Source organism: Bombina bombina, chromosome 6 (genome assembly GCF_027579735.1).
Source record: "Bombina bombina isolate aBomBom1 chromosome 6, aBomBom1.pri, whole genome shotgun sequence".
Lineage (NCBI taxonomy): Eukaryota > Metazoa > Chordata > Amphibia > Anura > Bombinatoridae > Bombina > Bombina bombina.
In genome coordinates this window covers 749,538,503-749,554,189 of record NC_069504.1, presented here as the reverse complement: position 1 = coordinate 749,554,189, position 15,687 = coordinate 749,538,503, and the positions used below count along the sequence as shown (strand labels likewise).

The following is a 15,687-nucleotide window of genomic DNA, read 5'->3' as shown; positions in this document are numbered from 1 at the left end:
TGATTATCAACATTCCATGAAACTAACATAATACTTAGCATCCTAATTTATAAATAAATTACTAGCTCCAAAAAAACCCTCTATGTTTCACAGTTGTACCAACCTTGACAAATATTTAGCCACAAATAAAGTCGCTAAAAAAGAGCACTGAATGACTGACTCAAGGCATGTATACAAACAATATATAACAACTTTACTTAAAAAGTGCACAATCCATAGCTGAGAGTGTCTTATATAATAAAAGTATATACTTACCGTGTAAAACACCCATCCACATATAGCAGACAGCCAAACCAGTACTGAAACATATCAGCAGAGGTAATGGTAAAAGAGTATATTGTCGATCTATAAAGAGAGGCAGCAGATGAATTTCTGCGACCGATTTACAGAGAGCCTTATGAAAAGCTTTCCCATAGGCGAAAACATGGTATCATCAGGCAATACTCCCTTCACATCCCTCAGACAAACACTGCACTTAGAGGGGAACTGGGCTTCAATATGCTTAGAAGCGCCTTTCACTGAAAAAAATCAAGCACATCATGCTTCACCACCTCCTAAGGAGGCAAAGTTTTTAAAACTGAGGTATGAGTGAGGTGGGAGGCGTATTTATAGGCATTTGAGGTTTGGGAAACTTTGCCCCCTCCTGGTAGGAATGTATATCCCATCAGTCACTAGCTTGTGGACTCTCGCCACCTATATGAAAAAAATTATATACATATAATATATACACATTTTATTTATTTTTACCACATGCATCAGTCTGGACTCTAATTGGTAGGTATGTCCAGAGCATACTTACTATTCTGTGCTCATATAAGCAGAGAATGGCTCTTGGCGAGTATTTGTGGTGCTTAATTCAGCAATTAAAAAATTAAAGAGTCACTAAAGTCAAAATTAAAGTTTTTTGATTCAGAAAAAACATGACATTTTTTTCCAATATACTTCCATTTTTTATATGCACACTTTAGGCCCCAGCTCTTAAAGTGATGGTAAAGTGACACGCTCTATTCTAATTAATAACAGATAATAAATAAACCAAATAAAACATAATTTATGTAAGAACTTACCTGATAAATTCATTTCTTTCATATTAGCAAGAGTCCATGAGCTAGTGACGTATGGGATATACATTCCTACCAGGAGGGGCAAAGTTTCCCAAACCTCAAAATGCCTATAAATACACCCCTCACCACACCCACAATTCAGTTTAACGAATAGCCAAGAAGTGGGGTGATAAGAAAAAAGTGCGAAAGAATATAAAATAAGGAATTGGAATAATTGTGCTTTATACAAAAAAATCATAACCACCACAAAACAAGGGCGGGCCTCATGGACTCTTGCTAATATGAAAGAAATGAATTTATCAGGTAAGTTCTTACATAAATTATGTTTTCTTTCATGTAATTAGCAAGAGTCCATGAGCTAGTGACGTATGGGATAATGATTACCCAAGATGTTGATCTTTCCACGCAAGAGTCACTAGAGAGGGAGGGATAAAATAAAGACAGCCAATTCCTGCTGAAAATAATCCACACCCAAAATAAAGTTTAATGAAAAACATAAGCAGAAGATTCAAACTGAAACCGATGCCTGAAGTACTTTTCTACCAAAAACTGCTTCAGAAGAAGAAAATACATCAAAATGGTAGAATTTAGTAAAAGTATGCAAAGAGGACCAAGTTGCTGCTTTGCAAATCTGATCAATCGAAGCTTCATTCCTAAACGCCCAGGAAGTAGAAACTGACCTAGTAGAATGAGCTGTAATCCTTTGAGGCGGAGTTTTACCCGACTCAACATAGGCAAGATGAATTAAAGATTTCAACCAAGATGCCAAAGAAATGGCAGAAGCTTTCTGGCCTTTTCTAGAACCGGAAAAGATAACAAATAAACTAGAAGTCTTTCGGAAAGACTTAGTAGCTTCAACATAATATTTCAAAGCTCTAACAACATCCAAAGAATGCAACGATTTCTCCTTAGAATTCTTAGGATTAGGACATAATGAAGGAACCACAATTTCTCTACTAATGTTGTTGGAATTCACAACTTTAGGTAAAAATTCAAAAGAAGTTCGCAACACCGCCTTATCCTGATGAAAAATCAGAAAAGGAAACTCACAAGAAAGAGCAGATAATTCAGAGACTGTTCTGGCAGAAGAGATAGCCAAAAGGAACAAAACTTTCCATGAAAGTAATTTAATGTCCAAAGAATGCATAGGTTCAAACGGAGGAGCTTGAAGAGCCCCCAGAACCAAATTCAAACTCCAAGGAGGAGAAATTGACTTAATGACAGGTTTTATACGAACCAAAGCTTGTACAAAACAATGAATATCAGGAAGATTAGCAATCTTTCTGTGAAAAAGAACAGAAAGAGCAGAGATTTGTCCTTTCAAAGAACTTGCGGATAAACCTTTATCTAAACCATCCTGAAGAAACTGTAAAATTCTCGGAATTCTAAAAGAATGCCAAGAAAAATGATGAGAAAGACACCAAGAAATATAAGTCTTCCAGACTCTATAATATATCTCTCTGGATACAGATTTACAAGCCTGTAACATAGTATTAATCACAGAGTCAGAGAAACCTCTTTGACCAAGAATCAAGCGTTCAATCTCCATACCTTTAAATTTAAGGATTTGAGATCCTGATGGAAAAAAGGACCTTGCGACAGAAGGTCTGGTCGTAGCGGAAGAGGCCACGGATGGCAAGAGGCCATCCGGACAAGATCCGCATACCAAAACCTGTGAGGCCATGCCGGAGCTACCAGCAGAACAAACGAGCATTCCTTCAGAATCTTGGAGATTACTCTTGGAAGAAGAACTAGAGGCGGAAAGATATAGGCAGGATGATACTTCCAAGGAAGTGATAATGCATCCACTGCTTCCGCCTGAGGATCCCGGGATCTGGACAGATACCTGGGAAGTTTCTTGTTTAGATGAGAGGCCATCAGATCTATTTCTGGAAGCTCCCACATTTGAACAATCTGAAGAAATACCTCTGGGTGAAGAGACCATTCGCCCGGATGCAACATTTGGCGACTGAGATAATCTGCTTCCCAATTGTCTATACCTGGGATATGAACCGCAGAGATTAGACAGGAGCTGGATTCCGCCCAAACCAAAATTCGAGATACTTCTTTCATAGCCAGAGGACTGTGAGTCCCTCCTTGATGATTGATGTATGCCACAGTTGTGACATTGTCTGTCTGAAAACAAATGAACGATTCTCTCTTTAGAAGAGGCCAAGACTGAAGAGCTCTGAAAATTGCACGGAGTTCCAAAATATTGATCGGTAATCTCACCTCCTGAGATTCCCAAACTCCTTGTGCTGTCAGAGATCCCCACACAGCTCCCCAACCTGTGAGACTTGCATCTGTTGAAATTACAGTCCAGGTCGGAAGCACAAAAGAAGCCCCCTGAATTAAACGATGGTGATCTGTCCACCACGTTAGAGAGTGTCGTACAATCGGTTTTAAAGATATTAATTGAGATATCTTTGTGTAATCCTTGCACCATTGATTCAGCATACAGAGCTGAAGAGGTCGCATGTGAAAACGAGCAAAGGGGATCGCGTCCGATGCAGCAGTCATAAGACCTAGAATTTCCATGCATAAGGCTACCGAAGGGAATGATTGTGACTGAAGGTTTCGACAAGCTGAAATCAATTTTAGACGTCTCTTGTCTGTTAAAGACAGAGTCATGGACACTGAATCTATCTGGAAACCCAGAAAGGTTACCCTTGTCTGAGGAATCAATGAACTTTTTGGTGAATTGATCCTCCAACCATGATCTTGAAGAAACAACACAAGTCGATTCGTATGAGATTCTGCTAAATGTAAAGACTGAGCAAGTACCAAGATATCGTCCAAATAAGGAAACACCACAATACCCTGTTCTCTGATTACAGACAGAAGGGCACCGAGAACCTTTGTAAAAATTCTTGGAGCTGTAGCTAGGCCAAACGGCAGAGCCACAAACTGGTAATGCTTGTCCAGAAAAGAGAATCTCAGGAACTGATAATGATCTGGATGAATCGGAATATGCAGATATGCATCCTGTAAATCTATTGTGGACATATAATGCCCTTGCTGAACAAAAGGCAAGATAGTCCTTATAGTTACCATTTTGAACGTTGGTATCCTTACATAACGATTCAATATTTTTAGATCCAGAACTGGTCTGAAGGAATTCTCCTTCTTTGGTACAATGAAGAGATTTGAATAAAACCCCATCCCCTGTTCCAGAACTGGAACTGGCATAATTACTCCAGCCAACTCTAGATCTGAAACACAATTCAGAAATGCTTGAGCTTTCACTGGATTTACTGGGACACGGGAAAGAAAAAATCTCTTTGCAGGAGGTCTCATCTTGAAACCAATTCTGTACCCTTCTGAAACAATGTTCTGAATCCAAAGATTGTGAACAGAATTGATCCAAATTTCTTTGAAAAAACATAACCTGCCCCCTACCAGCTGAGCTGGAATGAGGGCCGCACCTTCATGTGGACTTAGAAGCTGGCTTTGCCTTTCTAGAAGGCTTGGATTTATTCCAGACTGGAGATGGTTTCCAAACTGAAACTGCTCCTGAGGATGAAGGATCAGGCTTTTGTTCTTGTTGAAACGAAACGGAACGAAAACGATTATTAGCCCTGTTTTTACCCTTAGATTTTCTATCCTGTGGTAAAAAAGTTCCTTTCCCACCAGTAACAGTTGAGATAATAGAATCCAACTGAGAACCAAATAATTTGTTACCCTGGAAAGAAATGGAAAGTAGAGTTGATTTAGAAGCCATATCAGCATTCCAAGTTTTAAGCCATAAAGCTCTTCTAGCTAAAATAGCTAGAGACATAAACCGGACATCAACTCTGATAATATCAAAAATGGCATCACAGATAAAATTATTAGCATGTTGAAGAAGAATAATAATATTATGAGAATCATGATCTGTTACTTGTTGCGCTAAAGTTTCCAACCAAAAAGTTGAAGCTGCAGCAACATCAGCCAATGATATAGCAGGTCTAAGAAGATTACCTGAACACAGATAAGCTTTTCTTAGAAAGGATTCAATTTTCCTATCTAAAGGATCCTTAAACGAAGTACCATCTGACGTAGGAATAGTAGTACGTTTAGCAAGGGTAGAAATAGCCCCATCAACCTTAGGGATCTTGTCCCAAAATTCTAATCTGTCAGACGGCACAGGATATAATTGCTTAAAACGTTTAGAAGGAGTAAATGAATTACCCAATTTATCCCATTCTCTGGAAATTACTTCAGAAATAGCATTAGGAACAGGAAAAACTTCTGGAATAACCACAGGAGATTTAAAGACCTTATCTAAACGTTTAGAATTAGTATCAAGAGGACCAGAATCCTCGATTTCTAAAGCAATTAGTACTTCTTTAAGTAAAGAACGAATAAATTCCATTTTAAATAAATATGAAGATTTATCAGCATCAATCTCTGAGACAGAATCCTCTGAACCAGAAGAGTCATCAGAATCAGAATGATGATGTTCATTTAAAAAATCATCTGTAGAGAGAGAAGTTTTAAAAGATTTTTTATGTTTACTAGAAGGAGAAATAACAGACATAGCCTTCTTGATGGATTCAGAAACAAAATCTCTTATGTTATCAGGAACATTCTGCACCTTAGATGTTGAAGGAACTGCAACAGGCAATGGTACATTACTAAAGGAAATATTATCTGCATTAACAAGTTTGTCATGACAAATAATACAAACAACAGCCGGAGGAATAGCTACCAAAAGTTTACAGCAGATACACTTTGGTAGTTCCAGCACTAGACAGCGATTTTCCTGAAGTATCTTCTGACTCGGATGCAACGTGAGACATCTTGCAATATGTAAGAGAAAAAACAACATATAAAGCAAAATTGATCAAATTCCTTAAATGACAGTTTCAGGAATGGGAAAAAATGCCAATAAACAAGCTTCTAGTAACCAGAAGCAAAGAAAAAATGAGACTAAAATAATGTGGAGACAAAAGCGACGCCCATATTTTTTAGCGCCAAATAAGACGCCCACATTATTTGGCGCCTAAATGCTTTTTTGCGCCAAAAATGAAGCCACATCCGGAACGCCGACATTTTTGGCGCAAAAGGACGTCAAAAAACGAGGCAACTTCCGGCGACACGTATGACGCCGGAAACAGAAAAGATTTTTTGCGCCAAAAAAGTCTGCGCCAAGAATGACGCAATAAAATGAAGCATTTTCAGCCCCCGCGAGCCTAATAGCCCACAGGGAAAAAAGAGTCAAATTTTAAGGTAAGAAAAAATGATTGATTCAAATGCATTATCCCAAATATGAAACTGACTGTCTGAAAATAAGGAATGTTGAACATCCTGAGTCAAGGCAAATAAATGTTTGAATACATATATTTAGAACTTTATAAACAAAGTGCCCAACCATAGCTTAGAGTGTCACAGAAAATAAGATTTACTTACCCCAGGACACTCATCTACATGTTTGTAGAAAGCCAAACCAGTACTGAAACGAAAATCAGCAGAGGTAATGGTATATAAATAAGAGTATATCGTCGATCTGAAAAGGGAGGTAAGAGATGAATCTCTACGACCGATAACAGAGAACCTATGAAATAGACCCCGTAGAAGGAGATCACTGTATTCAAAATAGGCAATACTCTCCTCACATCCCTCTGACATTCACTGCACGCTGAGAGGAAAACCGGGCTCCAACTTGCTGCGGAGCGCATATCAACGTAGAATCTAGCACAAACTTACTTCACCACCTCCATAGGAGGCAAAGTTTGTAAAACTGAATTGTGGGTGTGGTGAGGGGTGTATTTATAGGCATTTTGAGGTTTGGGAAACTTTGCCCCTCCTGGTAGGAATGTATATCCCATACGTCACTAGCTCATGGACTCTTGCTAATTACATGAAAGAAATATAACTTTCATTCATCAAATTTTTGAAAGATTTATATTACCGGAGATATCTTAATTTATTATCATGTATTCGGCTTATCGAAAATCAACCCGTAGAATTGTTTTTTTTTTTTATAAACAACGATCACGTTGTTGTGTTGTCCAATTGATTCTTTGGCCGTTAGGCGGCCGTCAATTCACGTCATAATAACATGAGTCTTTATGTGCATGCGTGACATCTTCCACTGCGCATTTGTCAAGCTCGCGCGCCCACGTTTAGCGCATGCGCGCTATAAAATTCCCGATATTATACTAATACTTACAAGCGCTGCAGTAGAGACAGACACCCGTGATTAACGCATGCGCAAAGATCCATGGCCAAAACTTAAGCGCATGCGCAGTTACTCCATGCTCGATGTGCATGAGCAAACTAGACACGTATAGAGCGGGTGGGACCGCTCTATACGTCACAGTATCAAAATCCAGGAAATGGAGGATGGGAGGAGATTCTGCAGGGAACAGTATGACAAATATAGTTAAAATTATACCGAAATAAATATATTTTTTGACAAAACAAACCTAGCGACTGGTTTTGACTTAGTAAAAGGTACATATATACAATAGCTAGTTAAGAAAACTTTACCTTCACTTTAAGGAGCACGTGCAAAAGTGCACAGTATATATGTATATGCATTTTGTGATTGGCTCATGGCTGTCACATGATATAGGGGGAGGGAAATTGAATTAACTAACATTTGGCAGAAAGTATTCTACTGTTCATTTAAAATTCAAAGTGCTAGTGCATTGTGTATTTGACAGTTATTCCAGTCTACTGTATTTACTGGTCCTTTAAATAAGGCAAATAGTTCTAAACAATGCTTATTTCTAGCAGCTAATGCCAGGTTCCCTTTATAATACATTGTTTCCATGTCCCTTTAAAGGGACATGGAACAAAACATTTTTATTTTGTGGCTCAGACAGAACATAATTTTTTTTAAAAAAGTTTTTAAAATGTACTTCTTTTATCAAATTTACTTTGTTCTCATGGTATTCTGTGTTGAAGAGTGTTACTGTCTGTAATGATCAGCATAATGATATTGCAAATGTTATTTTGTATTCATTTTTTAGAAGGCCACATGCTTTTGTTCTTAAAGAGATATAATACTGCAAAAAGAAATGTGCTGTTATATATTATAGCAATATAGCTATGATTTTAACCATTGCTTAGGGATTAAACTACTGATGTTTCAGAACTATATTACCCATGATGTTTAGGCACTCTGAAGTCCAGTTGAGCATCATGGGAAATGTAGTTCTGAAACATCTAGCGGGCCAAGGTTCCCCATCCCTGGCTTAAAGGGACAGTCAACACAAGATGTTTGCATAGAATAACATATCAATCAAGTTAACATCTTTTTCGCTGCAGTTGTTTATCAAAAGCTAAAAAAAAGCATTTGCCTTATCTTGAGGAATCAATCTGGGCTTTAGTCTACAGATAACAAGGCAGGGCTTAGCAATAATGTTAGTATTAAGTACATTGACTTGAAGTTGATATCAGCTAAAGCAAAATAGGGAAAAATATGTAGCAGAGTTAACCTCGAGAAGTCAGCAGAGTGCATTTTAAGTTCTGAGAATTAGAAAATCCTCAATTTTCAGAGAGCTAAATTACATGAAAACGGGCACAATACAGAATAAAAGTATATAGCAAAATCATTTCAGTATCACTTTATATAAAAATATCAAGGTGTATCTACTGTCCCTTTAAACACTAACTCATAGCTGCAATGCATACACACACATCTCTCTCTTTCTCTCTATCTATCTATCTATCTATTCATTCAGCTCTGTTCAGAGGTCTTTTACCGGCTTAATTTGCTTAAAAAATAAAAACAAATAAACAGTTAGGCCTGCTGAAATATATAATTTGCATCATTAGTAGATAAGTAATAATTAGCTATGAATTATCATGCTGCTAAAACACATCACTTTTACCAGAATACTGGGCTGTCTCCATCCTCTCTAACTCTGTAATAATCATGGCCTTCTGGGACAGCCTTGGCAAGCCCAAAATCACCAATTTTGACCACATTTTCATTTTCTACAAGGACATTGCGAGCTGCAAGGTCACGGTGTATATAATGCTGAGTGTGAAGGTATGCCATTCCCTGCAAAAAAAATAACAAGGAAAAAAACAACATCAATTTATGCTTAACTGATAAATTCCTTTCATGGTGGCAGGAGTCCACTAGCGGTTACGTTTGGGATTCAACTCCTGGCCACTAGGAGGAGGCAGATAGCTAAGCTACTTAGAGCTTTTAATCCATCCCACTTAATTGCAAGCCTAAGTATAATGTATAGGCAAGAAAAGGAGAACAACAGAAAAGCAGGAAAGGACAAAGCAAGGTAAATGAGGTGCAAACTAAAACTGCCGCCAATCAAAATTATGAAAAAACTAACTGGGTGCATCTTGTGGACTCTCACCACCATGAAAGAAAGAATTTATTAGGTAAGCATAAATTATGTTTTCTTTCATAAGGTGGTCAGAGTCCAGAGCCATTAAAGGGACATTAAACCCAAATAAATTATTTCATTATTCAGAGAAAGAATACAATTTTTATAAAGTTTCCAATTTACTTCTATTATCAAAAATGTCTCATACTCATGTTAGTCTTTGATAAATAGATACCTAGATAGGTAGCGTGCACATGCCTGAAGCACTACAGGACAGGAAATAGTGCTGCCGTCTAGTGCTCCTGCTAATGTATAACATTGTTGCAAAACTGCTGCTATATAGTGCTGCAGACACGTGCACACTCTTGAGCTTACATTTCTGCTTTTCAAATAAGGATAACAAGAAAACGAAGAAAATATGATAATAGAAGTAAATTAGAAAGTCGTTTAAAATTTTATGTTCTATCTAAATCATGAAAGAAAAAAAATTGGGTTTTACGTCCCTTTAAGTATAGAAACACCCACGTTGTGTAGTGCTGTAAGAAAAATAGGTGGGACATAGAACAAAAAAGGCAGGCACCTAAATATCAGACACTGCAGCCTGTAGGATTTTCCTGACAAAAGCCACCTCAGGAGGGGCAAAAACATCAAAATGATAAAACATAGTAAAAGTGGGGGCGGAGCTTGGCTGCGCTGGTAGATGGCCGCTTCAGCTTAGACGGGAATATGGATGGGAGAGACAGAAAATAAAATAGCAATGTATGTCGACGACCTTTTACTTTCTTTAACAGACATAGAGACTTCAATACCCCCAGTCCTATCAGAACTTGAGGTATCAAACTTTCCTCTACCTTACAAAATCAGAACTGCTAGGGATATCTCTACCCCAAACAGCAAAAAAATGGTTGGAAGAGCACTCCCCATTTGCCGTTAAGCACAGTACTTTGAAGTATCTGGGGATTAACCTCTCGGCTTCTCCCTTCGGAAGTCTTTGAAGAAAATTACATGGCTGGGTAGGGTTGGAGTCATTAAGATGAACGTCCTGCCCAGAGTATTATATTGTTTCAAACGGCACCCATACCACTCCCGCACACATATCTACTCTCCCTTCAACATCTAGTAGAGGAATACATTTGGAAAGGAATTAAGCTAAGGGTTAGCAGACACACACTCTACCTCCCCCGTGAAAGAGGGGGCTTGGTTATCCCCAACTTCCAACTATATAGGCGAGCCATATTGCTCCAAATAGCAGTTGATTGGTGTCATGAGTCCCCTAAAGCATGGAAACAAATAGACACCACAGTTCTCAAAACCAAAGCTATAGCCGCATTATTATAGACTGACAAAAAACACAGACCTACCAACACTACTGACTTACCACTACTGCAAACATTCTTTACCGAATGGGACAAGGTAACACATACAAGCACCCATGTATTCACACCATACTCACCGCTGACTCCAATATATGTAAACCATGAATATCCTTTATGCACCAACCCAACACATCCACCATGACCTTCCCATTAAACTGTATTGGCAAATTACTAAGCACAGGAAGACTTAAAACAACAAAACAAAACAGAACGGCCACCCTGCTCTCGCAACATCATGGTTCTCTTATGCACAAATCAGACACTACCTTGGTACTCACAAACACAAACAACATTTTACCAGAGACTTATCTTCATTTGAAAACCTCTGCACCATGACCCACATGCCCAAGCACCTAATCTCCATAATTTATAAGCTCCTACCACCAACAGAGGATACCCTTCCAACATACACCACCCAGTGGCACAGGGAACTGGGCGCTACCTTTACAGTAAAAGAATGGAAACGCATGTTTAATATAGGAAAGTGCGTATCAGTTTCAGCTCACACACAAGAATCACACTATATATTATTGAGTAGGTGCTACCTCACACCAGCCAGACTGAAACAAATTTACCCCACAACAACAGGCAAATGCTGGAGAGGTTGCGGCTCTGAAGGCTCCCTCATACCCCTATGGTGGGATTGCCTGTTACTAGGAGACTGCTGGAAAGCAATATGGGCAGACATGTGCAAAGTCTTAGAACTAGAAATACCCAAAACACCTGAGACGCTCCTAATCCATTTCACAACAAAACTCCTAACCAAACCCCAAAAATCTCTCTTGGTCTTGATGCTGGTTTGCACTGGAAAAAGACAAACATCCCTACAGTGGAGGAATGGAGAGCAAAAATGACAATGACTTTACAATTAGATACCAAAGATACCCCCCATCCCCTCTTTGATTGGGCAAAACCAGCCCTTTACTAACACATTAGTAAACTTTATTATTGTTCATGAACAAATTATTTGTAAACTGAAATGCAAAATTTTACTTAAAACAGTTACTATTATACTATATGCTCAACCATTAATGCTTATAAGTTTAGTTTATGTTAATATAAAACCAAAAAATACCAAAAGCAAAAAACAGAAGGAAAAAAAAAAAAAAAGGAAATAACACAAAAAAAACTAACTCTTAGAGTTATGAAGAGACATTACTACTATTTGGACTTTCCACTATTGACCATGCTCCTCAACCTCTGTACTAGTGGATGGGGACAAAGTGGCGGACTCCGAAACCACTCTTCCGCTATGCACTGTAATTCCAATTATTTGTTTTTCACTTAATCTGTATGTAATAATGCAGACACTTTGATTTTCAATAAAGCTCTTTAAAAACAAAACAAAAAAAACATAGTAAAAGTATGTAAAGAAGACCAAGTTGCTGCCTTGAAAATCTTTTCCTGAACAAGCAGAATGAGCTGTAATACGTTGAGGAGCAGGCTTACCCGCCTCCAAGTAAGCTTTATGAATGTTTTAACCAAGAAGCCAAAGTAACAGATGTTGACTTCCTACCTATACACTTCTCTGGAAAAATTCTGGAGGGAAGTTCGAGGGATAAACAGCTGGGTATCTTTGTCTCCTCCTAGTGACCAGGCATTGAATCCCAAGTGTAATTGATCATGGACTCTCACCACCTTATGAAAGAATAACAGATGTATCATAATATTAAAAGGGAACTGAACCCAATTTTTTTTCTTTCGTGATTCAGATAGAGCATGCAATTTTAAGCAACTTTCTCATTTACTCCAATTATCAAAACTTCTTCATTCCCCGGCGAGGTCCTCTCAGCATTTCATCCTTCCGAGGTCGATAAAAATGAGTAGCGCCTTGAGACCCTTACAGGTGATTAGCTGCGTACCCAATACATACATACATTGGTATTTTTATTTGAAATTCAAGAATGTAAGTTTAGATGCCGGCCCATTTTTGGTGAACAACCTGGGTTGTTCTTGCTGATTGGTGGATAAATTCACCCACCAATAAACAAGTGCTGTCCATGGTCCACAACCAAAAATATAACTTAGGTGCTTTCCTTTTTAAATAACGATAGCAAGAGAACGGAGAAAAATTGATAATAAGAGTAAATTAGAAAGTTGCTTAAAATTGCATGCTCTATCTGAATTACAAAAGAAAAAAAATTGGGTTCAGTGTCCCTTTAAGACAATTATAAATCTGTGCCGTATTGGTGTAAAGTGGCTTAATATGAATTAAAAGTTAAAATGACATAACCAGTGAAAAACAAAAAACACTACATTCCTAAAGGGATTAAATAACAAAATGCTAAAGTGCAAGCTTTGAAAATATTGGAAATATAATTATTTCAAAATCCCCTAGTTATCAAAGAACACTGTAAGCTGAGTGTAGCAGTTAATCATCTGGGTATACAAATACTATTAAAAACAGGGGCACTTTCATTCATCAAAGTTTAGAAAGCAGCCATTTTATTTAAAAACTTACCTTTCTTCTTTTCACAGCCAGAGCAGCTTCCCCCACCCGGAGATCCTCTCTTCACACGTCAGCAATAACTAATCCGGCTTCCTTCAATCACAGCTTTCCCCCCCAGGGGAATCATTGCCTGAGGCCATGCCGTGATTGGAGGAAGCCGGATTAGTCATTGCTGACGTGTGAAGAGAGGATCTCCAAGCGGGGGAAGCAGAGGCGTAACTAGAAAGCACAGGGCCCAGGTGCAAGAATCTACATTTAACACCGAAAAAAAATGTGACTCAGATTACATGCCTGCAAAAGGAGGTACCCTGTGCCCCCAGTCTGTGAGATGGTCTGACCCCCTATTACTGTATATAGTGACACTGTTTAACCCACCAATACTGTATATAGTGAGTCAGTGACACAGTCTGTAATCTGCCGGTGAGATGGCTGGCCTGACCCTACCCACCCCAGTACTTTATAAAGTGACCACATTTATAAAGTGACCATAGTAGTCTGTGACATGGTCCAGCCCCCCCCCCCCCTGTACTGTATATAGTGGTACTGTATAGACTGACACTGTTTACCCCCCGCCCACCCATGCTGTAGTAACAAGGTCTGTAATTTGCTGGTTCCACAAACATACACACACACACATACATGCATAAATACACACACAGTCACATACATACATGCATACACACATACATGCATGAATACACACACAGTCACATACATACATACACACATGCATAAATACACACACAGTCACATACATACATACACACATGCATAAATACACACACAGTCACATACATACATACATACACACATACATGCATAAATACACACACAGTCACATACATACATACACACATACATAAACACCAATGGGTAAAACAGAAACACTAACCCCTGTGTTCAGAGACACTAGTGAAGCATCATGTCACACTCACATGATATCAGTGCAGGTCAACGTATTTTTATTGTAAAAAAAAAATAAAAATTTTTTTTTTAAGATGGGCCCCTGTAATTTCGCCCCTGAGGGGAAGCTAATCCAGTAAATAGGATAGAGGTAAGTTATTAAACAAAACGGTTGCTTTCTAAACTTTGATGAATGAAAGTACCCGTGTTTTTAATAGTATTTTTAAAAACTGGGCTTTCATTCATTCAAGTTGACCTTCACTTTAAATGTCACTTTTTAATTAATCTATGAAAATTGTACGGGTTATAAATAAAAAAAGAAATGCATAATAAAAAAAATTCTTACCTCACAAATCTGCTGAGCAAAGAGCAATATTTGGGCTAGGCTTATATTATGTTTAGGTAGATAATCACGTAAACTTCCCAAAGGAACATACTCCATGATAAGCTGGACTATCTTGTCTCCTGAGGACAGAAATAAGACCACATCATACAAAGAAAACTGCAAGCTTCAGGAGCCAGTCAATATAATCAGCCTTTTAAAGAAACCGCTTTTAAGGAAATGATCTTATCTAAAAATAAATTGTTTATGGTAAAAGGGCATTTAAAACCCCCCACAAAAAAACAAACAAATATCTAATTGCCACCAGTTATTTACATAGAATATAATCAGCAATAATAAACTACAGTGCAAAAGGTTTGCAAACAAAATAAATGTTTTAAAAGCTTTTACCATAAACAATTCAATTGTAGATAAGATCATTTCCTTTTTTTCTTAGGAAGAAATGTTTTTTTTTCACTCCCTTGACATATTAAAAGCCTCTGATAAGGCCAATTAGGTATAGATAACATTAGCTACTACAGTACAGTGATCAAACAATCATTGAGTACAAATTTGCAGCAGGGTAAGGACTTTAAAAGACTGGAGAACCCACTTCCTGTTCTCGTGGAGTTTGGAAACCCCACAATTTAGAGAGTTAAAATTACATAAAGTGGGCAAAATAAAAAATGAAAGTATTTTGCCAAGTTTTTAAAATCATCTCAAGGTTTCATGTCCCTCATGTAAGCTTGTTAAAAAAATGGTTTTACCAAGTAGTTCTGTTAAACGTGGTAAAAGGTATTCACTTATGGTTCAAAGAACTCTGCAGTGAGGTAAATCTATATTTCTTATGTTATCCTACAAATCCCAAGGCAGAACATGCTGTGATCTCAGATTTCATTGCAGAAAATGCAGCATGTCAAAACGGGATACATGTAGGAACTGTTAGCGCTTTCACTTTGCATTACTGCTTTACATGAGACCGTGCTCTGGCTTCACTGTGTGAGTTTTTATTAACAATGCAGCCAGAGTAAAGTGCTTTTTGAAGAGAACAGTTTGCAAAGCAGCAGCACATTGATTGAGGCCAGGTTCTCAGGGATTTTTTTTAACCCCAGCCATTAGTCTTTCCCTGTCTGCAAAGCTGTGTCCCCTGAATGTAAGACTTTCTTGTGAGCAATGCACATATTTATTACTACATTTTTACCTTACAATTACGTGATGGTATACCAAGAGCAGATAATATGCACTGCAATTTTCAACTGTTGCAGTATATTGTAAAACTTTAAAACTTGAT

General features: G+C 38.0%; 1 protein-coding gene across 1 annotated transcript in view; it reads right to left on the bottom strand.

Moving 5' to 3' along the window:
• TYK2 (tyrosine kinase 2) overlaps positions 1 to 15,687 on the bottom strand; it is a 229,282-nt gene that overhangs the window by 23,884 nt on the left and 189,711 nt on the right. The window contains exons 20-21 of the mRNA XM_053718015.1: positions 14,421 to 14,539; positions 8,888 to 9,060 (exon numbers count right to left, since the gene is read on the bottom strand). Coding sequence (XP_053573990.1) covers positions 8,888 to 9,060; positions 14,421 to 14,539 — 292 coding nt within the window. The remainder of the gene's footprint in view (positions 1 to 8,887; positions 9,061 to 14,420; positions 14,540 to 15,687) is intronic.